We start from the raw sequence: 26,307 nt of genomic DNA on the forward strand, positions 1-26,307 counted from the left end.
AACCACCATGTCATCATCATTACCAGGCCTCTCTCATATTTTTAATTGGGAGAACTTGCACAATTGGTGGCTGACTAAATACTTTTTTGCCCCACTGTATCTTCCCAGCTTTACTTCATGGTAAGTGGTGGGTTTATCGTCCCAGCTCTACTTTATGGTAAGTAGTGGGTTTATCGTCCCAGCTCTACTTCATGGTAAGTGGTGGGTTTATCGTCCCAGCTCTACTTCATGGTAAGTGGTGGGTTTATCGTCCCAGCTCTACTTCATGGTAAGTGGTGGGTTTATCGTCCCAGCTCTACTTCATGGTAAGTGGTGGGTTTATTGTCCCAGCTCTACTTCATGGTAAGTGGTGGGTTTATCGTCCCAGCTCTACTTCATGGTAAGTGGTGGGTTTATCGTCCCAGCTCTACTTCATGGTAAGTGGTGGGTTTATTGTCCCAGCTCTACTTCATGGTAAGTGGTGGGTTTATCGTCCCAGCTCTACTTCATGGTAAGTGGTGGGTTTATCGTCCCAGCTCTACTTCATGGTAAGTGGTGGGTTTATCGTCCCAGCTCTACGTCATGGTAAGTGGTGGGTTTATTGTCACAGCTCTACTTCATGGTAAGTGGTGGGTTTATCGTCCCAGCTCTACTTCATGGTAAGTGGTGGGTTTATTGTCACAGCTCTACTTCATGGTAAGTGGTGGGTTTATTGTCCCAGCTCTACTTCATGGTAAGTGGTGGGTTTATCATCCCAGCTCTACTTCATGGTAAGGGGTGGGTTTATCTTCCCAGCTCTACTTCATGGTAAGGGGTGGGTTTATCTTCCCAGCTCTACTTCATGGTAAGGGGTGGGTTTATCGTCCCAGCTCTACTTCATGGTAAGGGGTGGGTTTATCTTCCCAGCTCTACTTCATGGTAAGTGGTGGGTTTATCGTCCCAGCTCTACTTCATGGTAAGTGGTGGGTTTATCTTCCCAGCTCTACTTCATGGTAAGGGGTGGGTTTATCGTCCCAGCTCTACTTCATGGTAAGTGGTGGGTTTATCATCCCAGCTCTACTTCATGGTAAGTGGTGGGTTTATCGTCCCAGCTCTACTTCATGGTAAGGGGTGGGTTTATCTTCCCAGCTCTACTTCATGGTAAGGGGTGGGTTTATCGTCACAGCTCTACTTCATGGTAAGGGGTGGGTTTATCTTCCCAGCTCTACTTCATGGTAAGTGGTGGGTTTATCGTCCCAGCTCTACTTCATGGTAAGTGGTGGGTTTATCGTCCCAGCTCTACTTCATGGTAAGTGGTGGGTTTATCGTCCCAGCTCTACTTCATGGTAAGTGGTGGGTTTATCGTCCCAGCTCTACTTCATGGTAAGGGGTGGGTTTATCTTCCCAGCTCTACTTCATGGTAAGGGGTGGGTTTATCGTCACAGCTCTACTTCATGGTAAGTGGTGGGTTTATCGTCCCAGCTCTACTTCATGGTAAGGGGTGGGTTTATCTTCCCAGCTCTACTTCATGGTAAGGGGTGGGTTTATCGTCCCAGCTCTACTTCATGGTAAGGGGTGGGTTTATCGTCCCAGCTCTACTTCATGGTAAGGGGTGGGTTTATCGTCACAGCTCTACTTCATTGTATCTCAATAGTTGTTTTATATTATTACATCACTAGACTAGTGTGGATCCCTGGGTCTTTAAATCCAACCCCAACACTAACCATAATACTGTCAAATTTATTGATAGAGCTCTGGATGTAAGGAATTACTATCTATAATATCAACATGATATGAAGTCCAAATTACAACTTTAAACATATTTTGAAGCTATGGTGTGTTCATGGTGGTGTGTTTGTGTGTGTGTGTGTGTGTGTGTGTGTGTGTGTGTGTGTGTGTGTGTGTGTGTGTGTGTGTGTAGCAGCAGCTATCAACCTATGTGTTGTGGGTGAACAGCCAGTTGAAGAGGCGACCAGGCCTGAAGCCCATCGCAGACCTCAGAGTAGACCTGCAGGATGGAGTGGTGTTATCACACCTGGTGGAGATAGTGGGTTAGTACTCACACACACACACACACACACACACACACACACACACACACACACACACACACACACACACACACACACACACACCTACCACAACACACACGTCATACCTACCACAACACACACACCACCACAACACACACCACCACACCTACCACAACACACACACCACCACAACACACACCACCACACCTACCACAACACACACATCACACCTACCACAACACATCTACCACAACACACACATCACATCTACCACAACACAAACATCACAACACACACATCACACCTACAACAGCACACACCACCACACTTACCACAATACACACACCACCACAACACACACACACACACACACACACACACACACACACACACACACACACACACACACACACACACACACACACACACACACACCTACCACAACACACACGTCACACCTACCTCAACACACACACCTACCACAACACACACACCACCACACCCACCACAACACACACACCCACCACAACACACACATCACACCTACCACAACACACACATCACACCTACCACAACACACACCACTACACCTACCACAACACACACACCACCACACCTACCACAACACACACACCCCCACAACACACACATCACCACAACACACACATCACACCTACCACAACACACACGTCACACCTACCACAACACACACACCACCACAACACACACATCACACCTATCACAACACACACCTACCATAACACCACACCTAAAACAACACACCTACCACAATACACCTACCACAATACACACACCACACCTACCACACCTGCCACAACACATACCTACCATAACACCACAACTACCACCACACACACACCACCACACCTACCACAACACACACACACACACACACACCACCACAGCACACATCTACCATAACACCTCACCTACCACAACACACACACCACCACAACACACACACACCACCACAACACACACCTACCATAACACCACACCAATCACAACACACACATCACACCTACCACAACACACACACACACACACACACACACACACACACACACACACACACACACACACACACACACACACACACACACACACACGTCACACCTACCACAACACACCACACCTACCATAACACACACACCACACCTACCACAACACACATCTACCATAACACCACACCTACCACAACACACACATCACACCTACCACAACACACACCTACCATAACACCACACCTAAAACAACACACACCACCACACCTACCACACCACACACACTACACCTACCACAACACACAACAACACACCTACCACAACACACTTACCACAATACACACACCACACCTACCACAACACACACACCACACCTACCACAACACACCACACCTACCACAACACACACCTTCCATAACACCACACCTACCACCACACACACACAACCACCACAGCACACATTTACCATAACACCTCACCTACCACAACACACACACCACCACAACACACACACACCACCACAACACACACCTACCATAACACCACACCAATCACAACACACACACACACACACACACACACACACACACCACCACAACACACACGTCACACCTACCACAACACACACCTACCATAACACCACACCTAACACAACACACACCAACACACCTACCACACCACACCTACCACAACACACACACCACACCTACCACAACACACACACCACCACAGCACACATCTACCATAACACCACACCTACCACAACACACACCTACCATAACACCATACCTAACACAACACATACACAAATGACTGACAACACAGCTCTTTGCTCCCTCAGTAGATGTCTACTGGACAACACAGCTCTTAGCTCCCTCAGTAGATGTCTACTGGACAACACAGCTCTTAGCTCCCTCAGTAGAGGTCTACTGGACAACACAGCTCTTAGCTCCCTCAGTAGAGGCCTACTGGACAACACAGCTCTTAGCTCCCTCAGTAGAGGTCTACTGGACAACACAGCTCTTAGCTCCCTCAGTAGAGGTCTACTGGACAACACAGCTCTTAGCTCCCTCAGTAGAGGTCTACTGGACAACACAGCTCTTAGCTCCCTCAGTAGATGTCTACTGGACAACACAGCTCTTAGCTCCCTCAGTAGATGTCTACTGACAACACAGCTCTTAGCTCCCTCAGTAGATGTCTACTGGACAACACAGCTCTTAGCTCCCTCAGTAGATGTCTACTGGACAACACAGCTCTTAGCTCCCTCAGTAGATGTCTACTGACAACACAGCTCTTAGCTCCCTCAGTAGATGTCTACTGGACAACACAGCTCTTAGCTCCCTCAGTAGATGTCTACTGACAACACAGCTCTTAGCTCCCTCAGTAGATGTCTACTGGACAACACAGCTCTTAGCTCCCTCAGTAGATGTCTACTGGACAACACAGCTCTTAGCTCCCTCAGTAGATGTCTACTGGACAACACAGCTCTTAGCTCCCTCAGTAGATGTCTACTGGACAACACAGCTCTTAGCTCCCTCAGTAGATGTCTACTGACAACACAGCTCTTAGCTCCCTCAGTAGATGTCTACTGGACAACACAGCTCTTAGCTCCCTCAGTAGATGTCTACTGGACAACACAGCTCTTAGCTCCCTCAGTAGATGTCTACTGGACAACACAGCTCTTAGCTCCCTCAGTAGATGTCTACTGGACAACACAGCTCTTAGCTCCCTCAGTAGAGGCCTACTGGATAACTTATTTGTATTGCTTTTAATCTTTTTAAATGAATATCTTATTAACACTTTGTTCTAGCTAGCTATTTGTGTAGGTAGCTATCAAGTAAACCCAACTACACACACACCACGCCTACCACAACACACACAACACACACCACCACACCTACCACCACATTTACCACAACACACCTGCCACACCACACTTACCACAACACACACACCACACCTACCACAAACTATACCGCACCCAATACACCACCACTGCAGACCACACAACACCATTTAGCCCCATACCACACCACACCACACCATACTAAACCACACCATACTACACCACACCATACTAAACCACACCACACCCACCACACCCACTATACCACATCCACCACACTAAACACCCCTCCAGACCACACAACGCAACGCAACACACCACACAAACCATACAACACTACACCACACCGTACCGTACTAGACTACACCATTCTACAATACACCATACTAAACTACACCATACTACACCACATTACACCACACTACACCATGCAACACCATGCTACACCACACTACACCACACTACACTATACTACACCACACTACACTATACTACACCACACTACACCACATTACACCACACTACACCATGCAACACCATGCTACACCACACTACACCACACTACACTATACTACACCATGCTACACCATGCTACACTACACCACACTACACTATACTACACCATGCTACACTATGCTACACCACACTACACCACACTACACTATACTACACCATGCTACACCACGCTACACCACACTACACCACACTACACTATACTACACCATGCTACACTATGCTACACCACACTACACCACACTACACTATACTACACCATGCTACACCATGCTACACCACACTACACCACACTACACTATACTACACCATGCTACACTATGCTACACCACACTACACCACACTACACTATACTACACCATGCTACACCATGCTACACCACACTACACCACACTACACTATACTACACCATGCAACACCATACTACACCACACTACACTATACTACACCATGCAACACCATGCTACACCACACTGCACTATACTACACCATGCAACACCATACTACACCACACTACACCACACTACACTATACTACACCATGCAACACCACACTACACCACACTACACTATACTACACCATGCAACACCACACTACACCACACTACACTATACTACACCATGCAACACCATACTACACCACACTACACTATACTACACCATGCTACACCACACTACACCACACTACACTATACTACACCATGCAACACCATACTACATACACCACACTACACCACACTACACTATACTACACCATGCAACACCATACTACACCACACTACACTATACTACACCATGCTACACCACACTACACCACACTACACTATACTACACCATGCAACACCATACTACATACACCACACTACACCACACTACACTATACTACACCATGCTACACCACACCACACTACACCATGCAACACCATGCTACACCACACTACACCACACTACACTATACTACACCATGCTACACCACACTACACCATACTACACTATACTACACCATATTACACCATGCTACACCATGCTACACCACACCACACTACACCACACTACACCACACTACACCACACTACACCATGCTACACCATGCTACACCACACTACACCATGCTACACCACACTACACCATGCTACGCCATACTACACCATGCTACACCACACTACACCATGCTACACTATACTACACCATGCTACACCATGCTACACTATACTACACCATGCTACACCATGCTACACCACACCACACCACACTACACCACACTACACCACACTATGCTACACCACACCACACCACACCACACTACACCACACTACACCATGCTACACCATGCTACACCACACCACACTACACTATACTACACCATGCTACACCATGCTACACTATACTACACCATGCTACACCATGCTACACCACACCACACTACACCACACTACACCACACTACACCACACTACACCATGCTACACCACACTACACCATGCTACACCACACTACACCATGCTACACCATGCTACACTATACTACACCATGCTACACCATGCTACACCACACTACACTATGCTACACCACACTACACTATTCTACACCATGCTACACCACACTACACTATACTACACCATGCTACACCATGCTACACCACACTACACTATGCTACACCACACTACACTATTCTACACCATGCTACACTATACTACACCATGCTACACCATGCTACACCACACTACACTATGCTACACCACACTACACTATTCTACACCATGCTACACCATACTACACTACACTACACGACACCACACCACACCACACTACACTACACCACACTAGACTACACTGCACCACACCGCACTACACCACACTACACTGCGCTACACCACACTACACTACGCTACACTACACTACACCACACTACACTACACTACACCACACTACACTACACTACACTACACCGTACACTACACTACACTACACTACACAATACTACGCCACACTACACTACGCTACACCACACTACACTACGCTACACTACACCACACTACACTACACCACACTACACTACACTACACAATACTACGCCACACTACACTGCGCTACACCACACTACACTACGCTACACTACACTACACCACACTACACTACACTACACCGTACACTACACTACACTACACTACACCATACACCACACCACACTACACTACACCACACTCCACCACACTACACCACACTACACTACACTACACTACACTACACCATACACCACACTACACTACACTACACCACACTACACAATACTACGCCACACTACACTGCGCTACACAATACAAACAATAGCTGTTATTTCTGATATTCATCATCTGATATTAAACTGTTTAATTTATAGTATGTTTGTTTTCATTTTCTCCTTTTTAATTTGTTTTGTGTTGAGACAGGAAATGCACTTTCAATAAATGATAATCTCACTTACCCAGAAGTAAATTTATCTTGTGAAAGTTTGCCACTTGTTTTACTTCTGGGGGGAATACCATTTACAAGTATGATTACCGTTGTGCGAAGGAAGGAATCGGAGTTTCCTCCCTCGTGTGAACACACAGCATTCGAAGAGAGGCAATAAACAGTGAAGATGTTTTCAACACAATCTCACATCCAGCACTTTGGATGGAGACTTTGGCAAAGTGGTTAGTTTTCCTGGAGAATGCTGGGCCATCGTTTAACGGTCCGTCTTTAGTGATTCCCCAGTGGTACAATAACTACAGCCCAGTTTAAGCACCACTTTCGACCAATCCTGATTCTATCAAATAATCAATGATGAAAACTCCAAACCAGGAACTACTGCTGCTCTTAATCACGTAATTCTACGTGATTCTTGACAGATTGTTGCCGTTTACACGCAGAATCTGTCCACGGGAGATTAAATACATTATGATTTGATTTATATGATAACAATTATGCATAACCCTCTCCTTCTCCCACCCCCCCGTCTCCCCCCTGCAGCGGGGGAGGCGTTGGAGGGGGTACATCAGGCTCCTAGGGACCGAGAGGAGAGCAGGGAGAATGTGGAGCGAGTCCTCAACTTCATCACCTCCAGACGTATACGCATGCCTCACACCTCTGCTCGGGGTAACACACACACACACTAACACACACACTAACACACACACACACACACTAAAAGAGTCACAAACCGACAGACCTCACATCTCTGCCTGGGGTAACACACACACCGACACACACACCGACACCTGTCCCACAGTTCTCACATAATCTCTCTTACTCCTGTGTGTGTGTGTGTGTGTGTGTGTGTGTGTGTGTGTGTGTGTGTGTGTGTGTGTGTGTGTGTGTGTGTGTGTGTGTGTGTGTGTGTGTAGATATAGTAGAAGGTGATCTGAAGTCAGTGATGAGGTTGATTCTGGCTCTAGCTGCCCACTTCAAACCATCAGCCAATCAGAGAGCAGCGTCCAGGGGTGGACGGAGCATGGCGGGAGCCGCAGCCAACCACAGGACACTCTCCACAGTTGCCATGGCGCAGAGCGCAGCAACAGCATTGGCAGCCGCACGACACGACGCAGAGGGAACAGCTAGGTACCACACACACACCTCCACACACACACACACCTCCACGGGTACACACACACACCTCCACGGGTACACACACACATCTCCATAGGTACACACACCTCCACAGGTGCACACACCTCCACAGGTACACACACACCTCCACAGGTACACACACACACCTCCACGGGTACACACACACACATCTCCATAGGTACACACACCTCCACAGGTGCACACACCTCCGCAGGTACACACACACCTCCACAGGTACACACACACCTCCACAGGTACACAAACGTCCACAGGTACACACACACCTCCACAGGTACACACACACACACACCTCCACAGGTACACACACCTTCACAGGTACACACACCTCCACAGGTACACACACACACCTCCACAGGTACACACACCTCCACAGGTACACACACACACCTCCACAGGTACACACACACACCTCCACAGGTACACACACCTTCACAGGTACACACACACACACTCCTCTATTCAGTGTGTGTGTGCATGCATGTATAATTGTGTGTGTATAATGTCTCTCCAGTGGTTGGGGTATGCTTGTAGATGAGGATGGAGGTGTGTGTGTTCGTGCTCTGGTCCAGCAGTACGAGAGAGGACCGCCAGACGATCCTGACACAACACCAAGCAGGTAACACTCATATCCCCCCACACAATCATATCCCCCCACTCATACCTCCCAACACACATCACCCACCACTCATACCCCCCCCCACACACTCCTATCCCCCCACTCATACCCCCCAACACACATCACCCCCCACACATCCTCCCCCCACACACTTCTATCCCCCCACTTATACCCCCCCACTCATACCCCCCCACACACTCATACCCCCCCACACATCCTCCCCCCACACACTCCTATCCCCCCACTCAAATCCCCCCCACACACTCCTATCCCCCAACACACATCATCCCCCAACACACATCATCCCCCACTCATATCCCCCCAAAACACATATACTCCCCCACACACATTGAGGTTTGATACAAGCCTAAGTAGTATTTCATACCTTTTGCGAGGTGAAATCTTCAGGTCAGTGATCTTCAGGTCAGAAAGTCAGAGCTCTAGAAAGAAGCCAGAGTTCGTATTCTGAGTTGGATGATTCATTCCATTCGATTTTTCCCAGTCGGAGCCCAGTTGTCTTGAACGCTGCTCGTAAGTCAGAGATTTCAGAGTTCCCAGTTGAACGCGACATGAAAGCACCGTGACCATCAGTACAGTAAAAAAGCAAATGATTTCAATGTATGCTCCGCAGGGCCTCAAGTGCCATACCAACTGATCTATTTTGTTATCAAAGCTGGAGTTTTGAAATATAATATTGTTGGAGAAGAACAATATTGGCAGGCTAGGCATATAGCCACTATGCCGAGGTAATATTTTAATGGTACTGTCTCATTCCTCCACAACTGTTTTTATTAGGTACTGTAATGTTTAAAAAAAATCTCAGCGGTAGATCACAGCTTACTTTTTGACTGCGAAATTGATCTTGACTCAGAATAGCTTGGTGACCTGTTTTTCAGATAAACATTCTGATGTGTTGCATCAGACTCGTTGCTTTTCCTGGCTCCTCTCTAGGTTTCTTCCTAGGTTTTGGCCTTTCTAAGTAGTTTTTCATAGCCACCGTGCTTCTACACCTGCATTGCTTTGCTGTTTGGGGTTTTAGGCTGGGTTTCTGTACAGCACTTTGAGACATCAGCTGATGTACGAAGGGCTATATAACATGTTTTATTTGATTTGATTGCTTTTTAAAGTATTCGGAATGCAGCCTGGGCCTACTGGTTGTATGACTTTGGGATCGTCCCACCACTGTCCCAGAGTCTGTTTGGAATAGGCTATTTCTTTCTTGACAAGCTGACCAATAGAATAGGTTTACTTTTCTACTATGGGGGATAGTAGATTGACAGGCTAGTGATTTAGCTGTTCGTTACTCATCCTGTTGGCTGATAGTAGATAGACAGGGTAGTGATTTAGCTGTCTGTTACTCATCTAGTTATTCTATAGTAGATTGACAGGCTAGTGATTTTGATGTTTGTTACTCATCTTGTTGGCTGAGGAAATGTAGATGTGAATAGTTTTTCTATAGTAGATTGACAGGCTAGTGATTTAGCTGTCCGTTACTCTTGTTGGCTGAGGAAATTCTAACATCTTCATAGTGCTCATCAGAATTATGAGGAAAGAAAGAAAGAATGGATCCTTGATTTGCATGTTCTGTTAATATGAATTACCATAATCTAAATGTTGTTTTAATATGAATTACCATAATCTAAATGTTGTGTTAATATGAATTACCATAATCTAAATGTTGTTTTAATATGAATTACCATCATGTAAATGTTGTGTTAATATGAATTACCATCATGTAAATGTTGTGTTAATATGAATTACCATAATCTAAATGTTGTTTTAATATGAATTACCATCATGTAAATGTTGTGTTAATATGAATTACCATAATGTAAATGTTGTGTTAATATGAATTACCATAATCTAAATGCTGTTTTAATATGAATGACCATATTCTAAATGTTCTGTTAATATGAATTACCATAATGTTGATGTTCTGTTAATATGAATTACCATAATCTAAATGTGATTTATGTTATTCTGAACACTGTGGGTGGACACCCTAATGGCCAGTGGTGTAAAGTACTTAAGTAAAACATATTTTTTTGGGGTATCAGTATTTTACTATTTATATTTTTGACAGTTTTTACTTTTACTTCAATTCATTCCTAAAGAAAATTATGTACTTTTTATTCAAAACATTTTCCCTGACACCCAAAGTACTTGTTACATTTTCAATGCTTAGCAGGTCAGGAAAATGGTCCAATTCACACACTTATCAAGAGAACATACCTGGTCATCCCTACTGCCTCTGATCTGGAGGACTCACTAAACAAAGAACATACCTGGTCATCCCTACTGCCTCTGATCTGGGAGACTCACTAAACAGAGAACATCCTTGGTCATCCCTACTGCCTCTGATCTGGAGGACTCACTAAACAGAGAACATCCCTGGTCACCCCGACCGCCTCTGATCTGGTGGACTCACTAAACAGAGAACATCCCTGGTCATCCCTACTGCCTCTGATCTGGAGGACTCACTAACCAGAGAACATCCCTGGTCATCCCTACTGCCTCTGATCTGGAGGACTCACTAAACAGAGAACATCCCTGGTCATCCCGACTGCCTCTGATCTGGAGGACTCACTAAACAGAGAACATCCCTGGTCGTCCCTACTACCTCTGATCTGGAGGACTCACTAAACAGAGAACATCCCTGGTTATCCCGACTGCCTCTGATCTGGAGGACTCACTAAACAGAGAACATCCCTGGTCGTCCCTACTACCTCTGATCTGGAGGACTCACTAAACACACATGCAGCGTTTGTAAATAATGTCTGAGTGTTGGAGTGTTCCCCTGGCTATCTGTAATGATGTCTGAGTGTTGGAGTGTTCCCCTGGCTATCTGTAATGATGTCTGAGTGTTGGAGTGTTCCCCTGGCTATCTATAATGATGTCTGAGTGTTGGAGTGTGCCCCTGGCTATCTGTAATGATGTCTGAGTGTTGGAGTGTTCCCCTGTCTATCTGTAATGATGTCTGAGTGTTGGAGTGTGCCCCTGTCTATCTGTAATGATGTCTGAGTGTTGGAGTGTTCCCCTGGCTATCTGTAATGATGTCTGAGTGTTGGAGTGTGCCCCTGTCTATCTGTAATGATGTCTGAGTGATAGAGTGTTCCCTGTCTATCTGTAATGATGTCTGAGTGTTGGAGTGTACCCCTGGCTATCTGTAATGATGTCTGAGTGTTGGAGTGTTCCCCTGGCTATCTGTAATGATGTCTGAGTGTTCCCCTGGCTATCTGTAATGATGTCTGAGTGTTGGAGTGTTCCCCTGGCTATCTGTAATGATGTCTGAGTGGTGGAGTGTTCCCCTGGCTATCTGTAATGATATCTGAGTGATGGAGTGTTCCCCTGGCTATCTGTAATGATGTCTGAGTGATGGAGTGTTCCCCTGGCTATCTGTAATGATGTCTGAGTGTTGGAGTGTTCCCCTGGCTATCTGTAATGATATCTGAGTGATGGAGTGTTCCCCTGGCTATCTGTAATGATGTCTGAGTGTTGGAGTGTTCCCCTGGCTATCTGTAATGATGTCTGAGTGTTGGAGTGTTCCCCTGGCTATCTGTAATGATATCTGAGTGTTGGAGTGTTCCCCTGGCTACCTGTAATGATATCTGAGTGTTGGAGTGTTCCCCTGGCTATCTGTAATGATGTCTGAGTGTTGGAGTGTTCCCCTGGCTATCTGTAATGATGTCTGAGTGTTGGAGTGTTCCCCTGGCTATCTATAATGATGTCTGAGTGTTGGAGTGTACCCCTGGCTATCTGTAATGATGTCTGAGTGTTGGAGTGTTCCCCTGGCTATCTGTAATGATGTCTGAGTGTTGGAGTGTTCCCCTGGCTATCTGTAATGATGTCTGAGTGTTGGAGTGTTCCCCTGGCTATCTGTAATGATGTCTGAGTGTTGGAGTGTTCCCCTGGCTATCTGTAATGATGTCTGAGTGTTGGAGTGTTCCCCTGGCTACCTGTAATGATATCTGAGTGTTGGAGTGTTCCCTTGGCTATCTGTAATGATGTCTGAGTGTTCCCCTGGCTATCTGTAATGATGTCTGAGTGTTGGAGTGTTCCCCTGGCTATCTGTAATGATGTCTGAGTGATGGAGTGTTCCCCTGGCTATCTATACATGAAATGATTTATATATTTGATAAATTAAATTTTCTTTGAATAGTTAAATATATTTAGAACCAAATACTTTTGGACTTTTACTGAAGTAGTATTTTACTGGGTGACTTTTACTTGAGTAACTTTCTATTAAGGTAACTATACTTTTACTCAAGTATGACAATTGGGTACTTTTCCCACCACTGCTAATGGGTACCCAATACATATGGTTCCGAGAAATGTCTTAAATGTCCTGCACCACACACACACGCACCCACGCACACACACACACACACACCGCACAAACCACACACCCTCCTGTCAGTAATCAGTGTTTATATCCTCAGTTCCCCCAGAGCCCCGCCCACCAGCCAATCAGACAACAGAGAGCCGGAGGAGAGCCAACCAGAGAGAAGCAGTAAGACACACACACACACACGTTGGCAGTGTAGGTTTTGCAGTGCACAGGTTAGATTAGTGTCAGTCTGGGTCAGACGTAAGAGTCAGGTAAACATGCACCAATGAATAGGATTCATCATGATTCAATAGATTCAATATGATTCATCAGGCTGAATATGATTCAGTAAGATTCAATCGATTCATTACGATTTAATATGATTTAATAGATTCATTAAGATAAGATGGCTTAATAAAGTCACACAGACTTCAACATAAACTGAAATATTTATCTCCCTATTGCTGTGTGTGTGTGTGTGTGTGTGTGTGTGTGTGTGTGTGTGTGTGTGTGTGTGTGTGTGTGTGTGTAGCTAAGTCAGGTTGGGAGAGTCCTCTGACTGAGAGCCTGGAGAGAGAGATGCAGGAGACACGGAGAATGGTGTCAGCTCTACAGGTACACACACGTTATGTTTTTCTGTCTTCGTGGGAACCTAAAATACATTTTCAATCAAAATCCTATTTTCCTTAACCTAACCATAACCCTAACCTAAACTTGACCCCAAAACTATACCTAACCCTAAAACTATACCTGACCCTAAAACTATACCTGACCCTAAAACTATACCTGACCCTAAAACTATACCTGACCATAAAACTATACCTAACCCTAAAACTATACCTGACCGTAACTCCTAACCCTAATTGTAACCCTTAACCTAACCCCTAAGCCTAAAATATAATTTCCCCTCGTGGGGACCGGCAAACTGTCCGAGTTTTTGGTTGTTTAACTGTCCTTGTGAGAACTTCGGGTAACCTAAAGGATAGTGAAGCAAAAACACAATGTTCGAGCCATCTTCAAAGAAAAATACATGTGCTAATACATTCCCAGCCATCACCATGTCTGGAGACACAGGTGATGTTTGGAGACACAGGTGATGTCTGGGTATGAATGATTTATAGAATGTATAAGAGCTGTGTATGAAATGTCTATAAAATAATATGTTTATGTTTCTAGAGAGAGTATTATCTCAGAAGGAATATGTTTTAAACTTTGTTTCTAGAGAGTATTGGAGAAGCAATACAGTGGATTCAGAAAGTATTCAGACCCCTTCCCCTTTTCCACATGTTGTTCCATTACAGCCTGATTCTGAAATGGATTGAATATAACATTTTCCTCATTCCACACAACAGCCCATAATGACCAAGCAAAAACAGGTTTTTAGTGAATAAACAAACAAACCAGAAACACCTTATTTACCTAAGTATTCAGACCCTTTACACCTCCTCAGGTACACACACCTAAGGTCCCACAGTTAACAGTGAATATTAGAGAACAACCCAAGCCATGAGGTTGAAGGGATTGTCCATTTACATAAGTATTCAGACCCTTTACTCAGTATTTTGTTGAAGCACCTTTGGCAGCGATTACAGCCTCCAGTCTTCTTGGGAATGACGCTACAAGCTTGGCACACCTGTATTTGGGGAATTTCTCCCATTCTTCTCTGAAGATCCTCTCAAGCTCTGTCAGGTTGGATGGGGAGCATTGCAGCACAGCTATTTTCAGGATGTTTGATTGGGTTCTGGCTTGGCCACTCAAGGGCATTAGGAGACTTTTCCCAAAGCCACACCTACGTTGTCTTTGCTGTGTGCTTAGATTCGTCCTGTTGGAAGGTGAACTTTCGCTCCAGTCTGAGGTCCTGAGCACTCTGTAGCAGGTTTTCATCAAGGATCTCTCTGTACGTTCATCTTTCCCTCGATCCTGACTAGTCTCCCAGCCCCTGCTGCTGAAAAACATCCCCACAGCATGATGCTGCCACCACCATGCTTCACCGTAGGGATGGTGCCAGGTTTCTTCCAGACGTGGCGCTTGGCATTCAGGCCAAAGAGTTCAACATTGGTTTCATCAGACCAGAGCATCTTGTTTCTCATTGTTCTGAGTCTTTAGGTGCCTTTTGGAAAACTCCAAGCGGGCTGTCATGTGCCTTTTACTGAGGAGTGGCTTCCGTCTGGCCACTCTACCATAAAGGCCTGATTGGTGGAGTGCTGCAGAGATGGTTGTCCTTCTGGAAGGTTCTCCCATCAACACAGAGGAACTCTGGAGCTCTGTCAGGGTGACCATCGGGTTCTTGGTCACCTCCCTGACCAAGGCCCTTCTCCTCCGATTGCTCAGTTTGGCCGAGCAGCCAGCTCTAGGAAGAGTCTTGGTGGTTCCAAACTTCTTCCATTTAAGAATGATGGAGGCCACTGTGGTCTTCAATGCTACAGAAATGTTTTGGTACCTTTCCCCAGATCTGTTCCTCAACACAATCATGTCTCGGAGCTCCACGGACAATTTGTTCGACTTCATGGCTTGTTTTTGCTCTGACATGCACTGTCAACTGTGGGACCTTATATAGACAGGTGTGTCTTTCCAAATCATGTCCAATCAATTGAATTGACCACAGGTGGACTCCAATCAAGTTGTAGAAACATCTCAAGGGTGATCAATTGAAACAGGATGCATCTGAGCTCAATTTTGAGTCTCATAGCAAAGGGTCTGAATACTTATGTAAATTTAATTTTTTTCGTTTTTTTTCCCTCTATTTCAAAAATTTGTAACAACATGTTTTTGCTTTGTCATTATGGGGTATTGTGATGTCATTATGGGGTATTGTGATGTCATTATGGGGTATTGTGATGTCATTATGGGGTATTGTGATGTCATTATGGGGTATTGTAATGTCATTATGGGGTATTGTGATGTCATTATGGGGTATTGTAATGTCATTATGGGGTATTGTGTGTAGATTGATGAGGAATTTGTTTTATTTAATCTATTTTAGAATAAGGCTGTAACGTAACAAAATGTGTAAAAGTAAAGAGGTCTGTATACTTTCCAAATGCACTGTAATTAAATATGCATATTGTTGAGTAGGTGGAATAATGTAGTCTTTATATATTTGTTGTCACTTATTCAGCATCCTAAGTATTTGATATGTGTTGTGGTCCACTTAAAGGATTGCTGTAGATGGTGAGTTATCGTTTTTATTTTTCCTATTGCCATTATTTCATTTTTTTCCAAGTTAATTTTCTAACCTGAACTTTTTGATTATTTTTGAGATCATCTGCAAATAAGTTTAGTCTATATTCATGTTTACCAATACTGAGACCAGTTACATTTGGGTCCTGTCTAGTTGTTTCTGCAAACGGTTCAGGACAAACAGGAGTGTGGGAGAGGACATTCCTGTCTAGTTGTTTCTGTAACGGTTCAGTACAAACAGGAGTGTGGGAGAGGACATTCCTGTCTAGTTGTTTCTGTAACGGTTCAGTACAAACAGGAGTGTGGGAGAGGACATTCCTGTCTAGTTGTTTCTGTAACGGTTCAGTACAAACAGGAGTGTGGGAGAGGACATTCCTGTCTAGTTGTTTCTGTAACGGTTCAGTACAAACAGGAGTGTGGGAGAGGACATTCCTGTCTAGTTGTTTCTGTAATGGTTCAGTACAAACAGGAGTGTGGGAGAGGACATTCCTGTCTAGTTGTTTCTGTAATGGTTCAGTACAAACAGGAGTGTGGGAGAGGACATTCCTGTCTTGTGCCGCTTTTCTAAAGCAATTTCATCACATCATGTATTATTTGTGTATATTTCTTATATAGGTCATTTATTCAATATTTGTAAAACATTTATTATTTGAGCTGGAAAATTGAAAGTTTTGAATAGAAAAGGCCATTCAAAATGGTTGAAAGTGTTAAACTTTGTTTCCAGAGAATATTATTAGAGAAGGACGATGTGAATGTTTATAGTGAATAGTATTGGAGAAGGAATATGTGAATGTTTCTATTTAAAAAAACAATTTATTTATTTATTGTGACACCTGCTAGATAGTTACAGTTTCACCAGCTAGAGCATTTATTATTTTTAATTAAAAGACTCCAGCCACCCAAGTCATGGACTGTTCTCTCTGCTAGCGTACGTCATGCGGTATCGATGCACCAAGTCTGGAACCAACAGGACCCTGAACAGCTTCTACCCCCAAACCAAAAGACTGATAAACTAAACATTGACCCTTTTTTTTTTTTTTTTACTAAGTCAAGCATGACCCATTGACTGCACACACACTGGACTCTACCCACCCACTCACACATACTGACACCCCAACACACACACTGGACTCTACCCACACACTCACACATACTGACACCCCAACACACACACTGGACTCTACCCACACACTCACACATACTGACACCCCAACACACACACTGGACTCTACCCACACACTCACACATACTGACACCCCAACACACACACTGGACTCTACCCACACACTCACACATACTGACACCCCAACACACACACTGGACTCTACCCACCCACTCACACATACTGACACCCCAACACACACATACACACACTACATACGCCCACACACGCACAACATACACACCAATTTTAGAATAAGGCTGTAACATAACAAAATGTGGAGAAAGTCAAGGGGTCTGAATGATTTCCCGAATGCACTGTTTATGTTCATATCTACCTCAATTACCTCGTTCCCCTGGTACTTCCTGTATATAGCCATGTTATTTTCTACTTCCTGTGTATATAGCCATGTTATTTTCTACTTCCTGTGTATATAGCCATGTTATTTTCTACTTCCTGTATATAGTCATGTTATTTTCTACTTCCTGTATATAGCCATGTTATTTTCTTCTTCCTGTATATAGCCATGTTATTTTCTACTTCCTGTATATAGCCTTGTTATTTTCTACTTCCTGTGTATATAGCCATGTTATTTTCTACTTCCTGTATATAGCCATGTTATTTTCTACTTCCTGTATATAGCCTTGTTATTTTATACTTCCTGTATATAGCCATGTTATTTTCTACTTCCTGTGTATATAGCCATGTTATTTTCTACTTCCTGTATATAGCCTTGTTATTTTCTACTTCCTGTATATAGCCATGTTATTTTCTACTTCCTGTGTATATAGCCTTGTTATTTTCTACTTCCTGTATATAGCCTTGTTATTTTCTACTTCCTGTATATAGCCATGTTATTTTCTACTTCCTGTATATAGCCATGTTATTTTCTACTTCCTGTATATAGCCTTGTTATTTTCTACTTCCTGTATATAGCCATGTTATTTTCTACTTCCTGTGTATATAGCCTTGTTATTTTCTACTTCCTGTATATAGCCATGTTATTTTCTACTTCCTGTATATAGCCTTGTTATTTTCTACTTCCTGTATATAGCCTTGTTATTTTCTACTTCCTGTATATAGCCTTGTTATTTTCTACTTCCTGTATATAGCCATGTTATTTTCTACTTCCTGTATATAGCCATGTTATTTTCTACTTCCTGTATATAGCCATGTTATTTTCTACTTCCTGTATATAGCCTTGTTATTTTCTACTTCCTGTGTATATAGCCATGTTATTTTCTACTTCCTGTATATAGCCATGTTATTTTCTACTTCCTGTATATAGCCTTGTTATTTTATACTTCCTGTATATAGCCATGTTATTTTCTACTTCCTGTGTATATAGCCATGTTATTTTCTACTTCCTGTATATAGCCTTGTTATTTTCTACTTCCTGTATATAGCCATGTTATTTTCTACTTCCTGTGTATATAGCCTTGTTATTTTCTACTTCCTGTATATAGCCTTGTTATTTTCTACTTCCTGTATATAGCCATGTTATTTTCTACTTCCTGTATATAGCCATGTTATTTTCTACTTCCTGTATATAGCCTTGTTATTTTCTACTTCCTGTATATAGCCATGTTATTTTCTACTTCCTGTGTATATAGCCTTGTTATTTTCTACTTCCTGTATATAGCCATGTTATTTTCTACTTCCTGTATATAGCCTTGTTATTTTCTACTTCCTGTATATAGCCTTGTTATTTTCTACTTCCTGTATATAGCCTTGTTATTTTCTACTTCCTGTATATAGCCATGTTATTTTCTACTTCCTGTATATAGCCATGTTATTTTCTACTTCCTGTATATAGCCATGTTATTTTCTACTTCCTGTATATAGCCATGTTATTTTCTACTTCCTGTATATAGCCATGTTTTTTTCTACTTCCTGTATATAGCCATGTTATTGTTATTCTTCGTGTCACTATTTACATTTTTATTACATTTCATCTGTCTTTAACTGCATTGCTTGAAAAGGACCCATAAGTAAGCATTTGTTGGTCTAACCCTGTTTTGAAAGCTATTGGTTTGTGTGTGTGTGTGTGTGTGTGTGTGTGTGTGTCTAGGCCCTGTTACTTCATGGGTGTCTGCCAGATGATGAGCAGGAGACGTTGAATCTGACTCTGGGAGAAGATAACCCTGAACAACAACTGGTAACACATATTTTTATTTTATTTTTTATTTCACCTTTATTTACAGTGCCTTGAAAATTGGGCGTGCAAAATTATTCAGCCCCTTTACTTTCAGTGCAGCAAACTCTCTCCAGAAGTTCAGTGAGGATCTCTGAATGATCCAATGTTGACCTAAATGACTAATGATGATAAATACAATCCACCTGTGTGTAATCAAGTCTCCGTATAAATGCACCTGCACTGTGATAGTCTTAGAGGTCCGTTAAAAGCGCAGAGAGCATCATGAAGAACAAGGAACACACCAGGCAGGTCCGAGATAATGTTGTGAAGAAGTTTAAAGCCGGATATGGATACAAAAAGATTTCCCAAGCTTTAAACATCCCAAGGAGCACTGTGCAAGCGATAATATTGAAATGGAAGGAGTATCAGACCACTGCAAATCTACCAAGACCTGGCCGTCCCTCTAAACTTTCAGCTCATACAAGGCGAAGACTGATCAGAGATGCAGCCAAGAGGCCCATGATCACTCTGGATGAACTGCAGAGATCTACAGCTGAGGTGGGAGACTCTGTCCATAGGACAACAATCAGTCGTATATTGCACAAATCTGGCCTTTATGGAAGAGTGGCAAGAAGAAAGCCATTTCTTAAAGATATCCATAAAAAGTGTCTTTAAAGTTTGCCACAAGCCACCTGGGAGACACACCAAACATGTGGAAGAAGGTGCTCTGGTCAGATGAAACCAAAATGGAACTTTTTGGCAACAATGCAAAACGTTATGTTTGGCGTAAAAGCAACACAGCTGAACACACCATCCCCACTGTCAAACATGGTGGTGGCAGCATCATGGTTTGGGCCTGCTTTTCTTCAGCGGGGACTGGGAAGATGGTTAAAATTGATGGGAAGATGGATGGAGCCAAATACAGGACCATTCTGGAAGAAAACCTGATGGAGTCTGCAAAAGACCTGAGACTGGGACGGAGATTTGTCTTCCAACAAGACAATGATCCTAAACATAAAGCAAAATCTACAATGGAATGGTTCAAAAATAAACATATCCAGGAGTTAGAATGGCCAAGTCAAAGTCCAGACCTGAATCCAATTGAGAATCTGTGGAAAGAACTGAAAACTGCTGTTCACAAATGCTCTCCATCCAACCTCACTGAGCTCGAGCTGTTTTGCAAGGAGGAATAGGAAAAAATGTCAGTCTCTCGATGTGCAAAACTGATAGAGACATACCCCAAGCGACTTACAGCTGTAATCGCAGCAAAAGGTGGCGCTACAAAGTATTAACTTAAGGGGGCTGAATAATTTTGCACGCCCAATTTTTCTGTTTTTGATTTGTTAAAAAAGTTTGAAATATCCAATAAATGTCGTTCCACTTCATGATTGTGTCCCACTTGTTGTTGATTCTTCACAAAAAAAATACAGTTTTATATCTTTATGTTAGAAGCCTGAAATGTGGCAAAAGGTCGCAAAGTTCAAGGGGGCCGAATACTTTCGCAAGGCACTGTAACTAGGTAGGCCCGTTGACTTCCGCCAAAGTCGGTTCCTCTCCTTGTTCGGACGGCGTTCGGCGGTCGATGTCACCGGTCTTCTAGCCATCGCCGATCCACCTTTAATTTTCCATTTGTTTTGTCTTGTTTTCCCACACACCTGGTTTTCCCTCATTACTCGTCATGTATTTAACCCTCTGTTCCCCCCCATGTCTGTGTGTGTACTGATCTGTTACGTTTGTTGTGTGATGCGTCAGGCTGTTATTGTTTTGAGCCCCTGGTATTGTATTGTTGTCTGACTAGGTCACTATTCCCTTGCGCCTTTGGAGTGTTGTGATGCTGTTGCATCCGACTGTTCTGCTTCTATTCACTCATCCTGCACCTTACCACCTGACTCCAGTTGACCAGTTGCTACGGTTGGGTGCTGCTATGGTAACCAGTGAGCTGAGATAAGGCGGGGCTTTACCGAGCAGACACTTGTAGATGACCTGGAGCCAGTGGGTTTGGCGACGAGTATGAAGCGAGGGCCAGCCAACGAGAGCGTACAGGTCGCAGTGGTGGGTAGTATATGGGGCTTTGGTGACAAAATGTATGGCACTGTGATGGACTGCATCCTATTTGTTAGAGTTAGAGTGTTGGGGGCTATTTTGTAAATGACATCGCTGAAGTCGAGGATCTGTAGGATGGTCAATTTTACGAGGGTATGTTTGGCAGCATGAGTGAAGGATGCTTTGTTGTGAAATAGGATGCCGATTCTAGATGTAATTTTGGATTGGAGATGCTTAATGTGAGTCTGGAAGGAGAGTTTACAGTCTAACCAGACACCTAGGTGTTTGTAGTTGTCCACATATTATAAGTCAGAACCGTCTAGAGTAGTGATGCTAGTCGGGCGAGCAGGTGCGGGTAGTGATCGGTTGAAGAGCATGTATTTAGTTTTACTTGCATTTAAGAGCAGTTGGAGGCCACGGAAGGAGAGTTGTATGGCATTGAAGTTTGTCTGGAGGTTTGTTAACAGTGTCCAAAGAAGGGCCAGAGATATACAGAATGTATCTCTCCCTCTCAACTGGTAACACCCAAACACAGCTTTCCCTCTAAGACAGATCGTTGTTCTCTGTGCAGATCATATTTCTCTTTCTCTCTCTGTGTGTGTGTGTGTGTGTGTGTGTGTGTGTGTGTGTGTGTGTGTGTGTGTGTGTGTGTGTGTGAGTGAGAGAGACAGGTATCAATTTTCCCTCTGTATTCATCAACTTTGTGTTTCCTATTTCTCACACACAGCCTCTCTCCCCTTCTGCTCTCTATCCCTCCCCTCGCTCTCTCCCTCTCTCTATCCCTCCCCTCGCTCTCTCTATCCCTCCCCTCCCTCTCTCTATCCCTCTCCTCCCTCTCTCTATCCCTCCCCTCTCTCTCTGTGTCTCTCTATCCCTCCCCTCCCTCTCTCTATCCCCCCTCCCTCTCTCTATCCCTCCTCCCTCTCTCTCTCCCTCCTCCCTCTCTCTATCCCTCCTCTCTCTCTCTGTGTCTCTCTAGGTGGTAATTCGTAGTCATCTAGATCAGAGTATGGAGGAGACTCAGGAGCTGAAGGTAAATACTGTTTTTCAGACTAACCGTTTTACAGAACATTATCAGGTGAATTAAGAAGTTATGTTGCAGTGAGCTCCAAAATGACTGGGACAGTGACTCATTTTGGCTCTGTAGTCCAACACTTTGCATTTTAAATGGTAACCATGAGGTTCGTGCAGACTGTCAGCTTTAATAATGATGGTATTTTCATCCATATCGGGTGAACCGTTTAGAAATGACAGCATTTGTTTTAGGGGACCAAAAGTATTGGGACAAATTCACTTATGTGTATTAAAGTAGTGAACAGTTTAGTATTTGGTCCTATATTGCTAGCACACAATGATTACATCAAGCGTGTTACGACAAACTTGTTGGATGCATTTGCTGTTTGCTTTGTTTGGGCCAGTATGCAAACTGAAGTGGGTCTAGGGTGGTCGGTAAGGTGGAGGTGATATGATCCTTGACTAGCCTCTCAAAGCACTTCATGATGACAGAAGTGAGTGTTACGGGGCGATAGTCATTTAGTTCAGTTATCTTTGCCTTCTTCGGTACAGGAACAATGGTAGCCATCTTGAAGCATGTGGGGACAGCAGACTGGGAGAGATTGAATATGTCTGGAAACACACCAGCCAGCTGGTCTGCTCATGATCTGAGGTCGCGGATAGAGATGCCGTCTGGGCCGGCAGGCTTGCGAGGGTTAACATGTTTAAATGTTTTACTCACGTCAGCCACTGAGAAGGAGGGGGGGGGGGCAGTCTTTGTTAGCGAGCCGTGATGGTGGCACTGTATTATCCTCAAAGCGGGCGAAGACGGTGTCTGTAACGTGGCTGTTTTTGTAGTCTGTGATTTCCTGTAAACCCTGCCACATACGTCTCGTGTCTGAGCCGTTAAACTGCGACTCCACCTTGTCCCTGTACCGGCATTTTGCTTGTTTGATTGCCTTGCGGAGGGAATAACTACACTGTTTATATTCAGCCATATCACCTGACCTCATTCCATGGTTAAATGTGGTGGCTGGCGTTTTCAGTTTTGTGCGAATGCCGCCATCCATCCACAGTTTCTGGTTAGGGTTTTAATAGTCACAGTGGGTACAACATCATTATGTAACTGTCATTTGCCTAATTACAAACTTGTATGCCGTCTATAAATACAAATAAAATTGTTAAATTATGAGCCTTGTTGGTTAAGCTAAAGAAAAAGTGCTGGACCCAGGGGTGTTGGACCCAGTCAGGTCTTTATATAACAATATAACAAGTCATACTGTGGGGTGTTGGACCCAGTCAGGTCATTATATAACAAGTCATACTGTGGGGTGTTGGACACAGTCAGGTCTTTATATAACAAGTCATACTGTGGGGTGTTGGACCCAGTCAGGTCTTTATATAACAAGTCATACTGTGGGGTGTTGGACCCAGTCAGGTCTTTATATAACAAGTCATACTGTGGGGTGTTGGACCCAGTCAGGTCTTTATATAACAATATAACAAGTCATACTGTGGGGTGTTGGACCCAATCAGGTCTTTATATAACAAGTCATACTGTGGGGTGTTGGACCCAGTCAGGTCTTTATATAACAAGTCATACTGTGGGGTGTTGGACCCAGTCAGGTCTTTATATAACAAGTCATACTGTGGGGTGTTGGACCCAGTCAGGTCTTTATATAACAAGTCATACTGTGGGGTGTTGGACACAGTCAGGTCTTTATATAACAAGTCATACTGTGGGGTGTTGGACCCAGTCAGGTCTTTATATAACAAGTCATACTGTGGGGTGTTGGACCCAGTCAGGTCTTTATATAACAAGTCATACTGTGGGGTGTTGGACCCAGTCAGGTCTTTATATAACAAGTCATACTGTGGGGTGTTGGACCCAGTCAGGTCTTTATATAACAAGTCATACTGTGGGGTGTTGGACCCAGTCAGGTCTTTATATAACAAGTCATACTGTGGGGTGCTGGACCCAGTCAGGTCTTTACATAACAATATAACAAGTCATACTGTGGGGTGTTGGACCCAGTCAGGTCTTTATATAACAAGTCATACTGTGGGGTGTTGGACCCAGTCAGGTCTTTATATAACAAGTCATACTGTGGGGTGCTGGACCCAGTCAGGTCTTTATATAACAAGTCATACTGTGGGGTGTTGGACCCAGTCAGGTCTTTATATAACAAGTCATACTGTGGGGTGTTGGACCCAGTCAGGTCTTTATATAACAAGTCACACTGTGGGGTGTTGGACCCAGTCAGGGCTTTAACAGAACAATATATGTTATTACCTCGTACCCATGTATATAGCCATGTTATTACCTGGTACTCCCTGTATATAGCCATGTTATTACCTGGTACTTCTTGTATATAGCCATGTTATTACCTGGTACTCCCTGTATTTAGCCATGGTATTACCTGGTACTCCCTGTATATAGCCATGTTATTACCTGGTATTCCCTGTATATAGCCATGGTATTACCTGGTACTCCCTGTATATAGCCATGGTATTACCTGGTACTCCCTGTATATAGCCATGTTATTACCTGGTACTCCCTGTATATAACCATGTGATTACCTCCCTGTATATATTCATGTTATTACCTGGTACTCCCTGTATATAACCATGTGATTACCTCCCTGTATATATTCATGTTACTACCTGGTACTCCCTGTATATAGCCATGTTATTACCTGGTACTTCCTGTATATAGCCATGTTATTACCTCCCTGTATATAACCATGTTATTACCTGGTACTCCCTGTATATAGCCATGTTATTACCTGCTACTCCCTGTATATAGCCATGTTATTACCTGGTACCCCCTGGATATAACCATGTTATTACCTGGTATTCCCTGTATA

General features: G+C 43.8%; 1 protein-coding gene across 2 annotated transcripts in view; it reads left to right on the forward strand.

The window, feature by feature from the left end:
• The window catches only part of LOC110510300 (dixin), a 63,208-nt gene that overhangs the window by 6,719 nt on the left and 30,182 nt on the right, over positions 1-26,307 (forward strand). For both annotated transcript variants that reach the window (XM_036967767.1, XM_036967768.1), the window contains exons 2-9: positions 1,880-2,009; positions 8,365-8,490; positions 8,739-8,952; positions 9,494-9,598; positions 14,038-14,108; positions 14,458-14,540; positions 20,339-20,425; positions 23,427-23,480. In XM_036967767.1, coding sequence (XP_036823662.1) covers positions 1,880-2,009; positions 8,365-8,490; positions 8,739-8,952; positions 9,494-9,598; positions 14,038-14,108; positions 14,458-14,540; positions 20,339-20,425; positions 23,427-23,480 — 870 coding nt within the window. The remainder of the gene's footprint in view (positions 1-1,879; positions 2,010-8,364; positions 8,491-8,738; positions 8,953-9,493; positions 9,599-14,037; positions 14,109-14,457; positions 14,541-20,338; positions 20,426-23,426; positions 23,481-26,307) is intronic.

Source organism: Oncorhynchus mykiss, chromosome Y (genome assembly GCF_013265735.2).
Source record: "Oncorhynchus mykiss isolate Arlee chromosome Y, USDA_OmykA_1.1, whole genome shotgun sequence".
Lineage (NCBI taxonomy): Eukaryota > Metazoa > Chordata > Actinopteri > Salmoniformes > Salmonidae > Oncorhynchus > Oncorhynchus mykiss.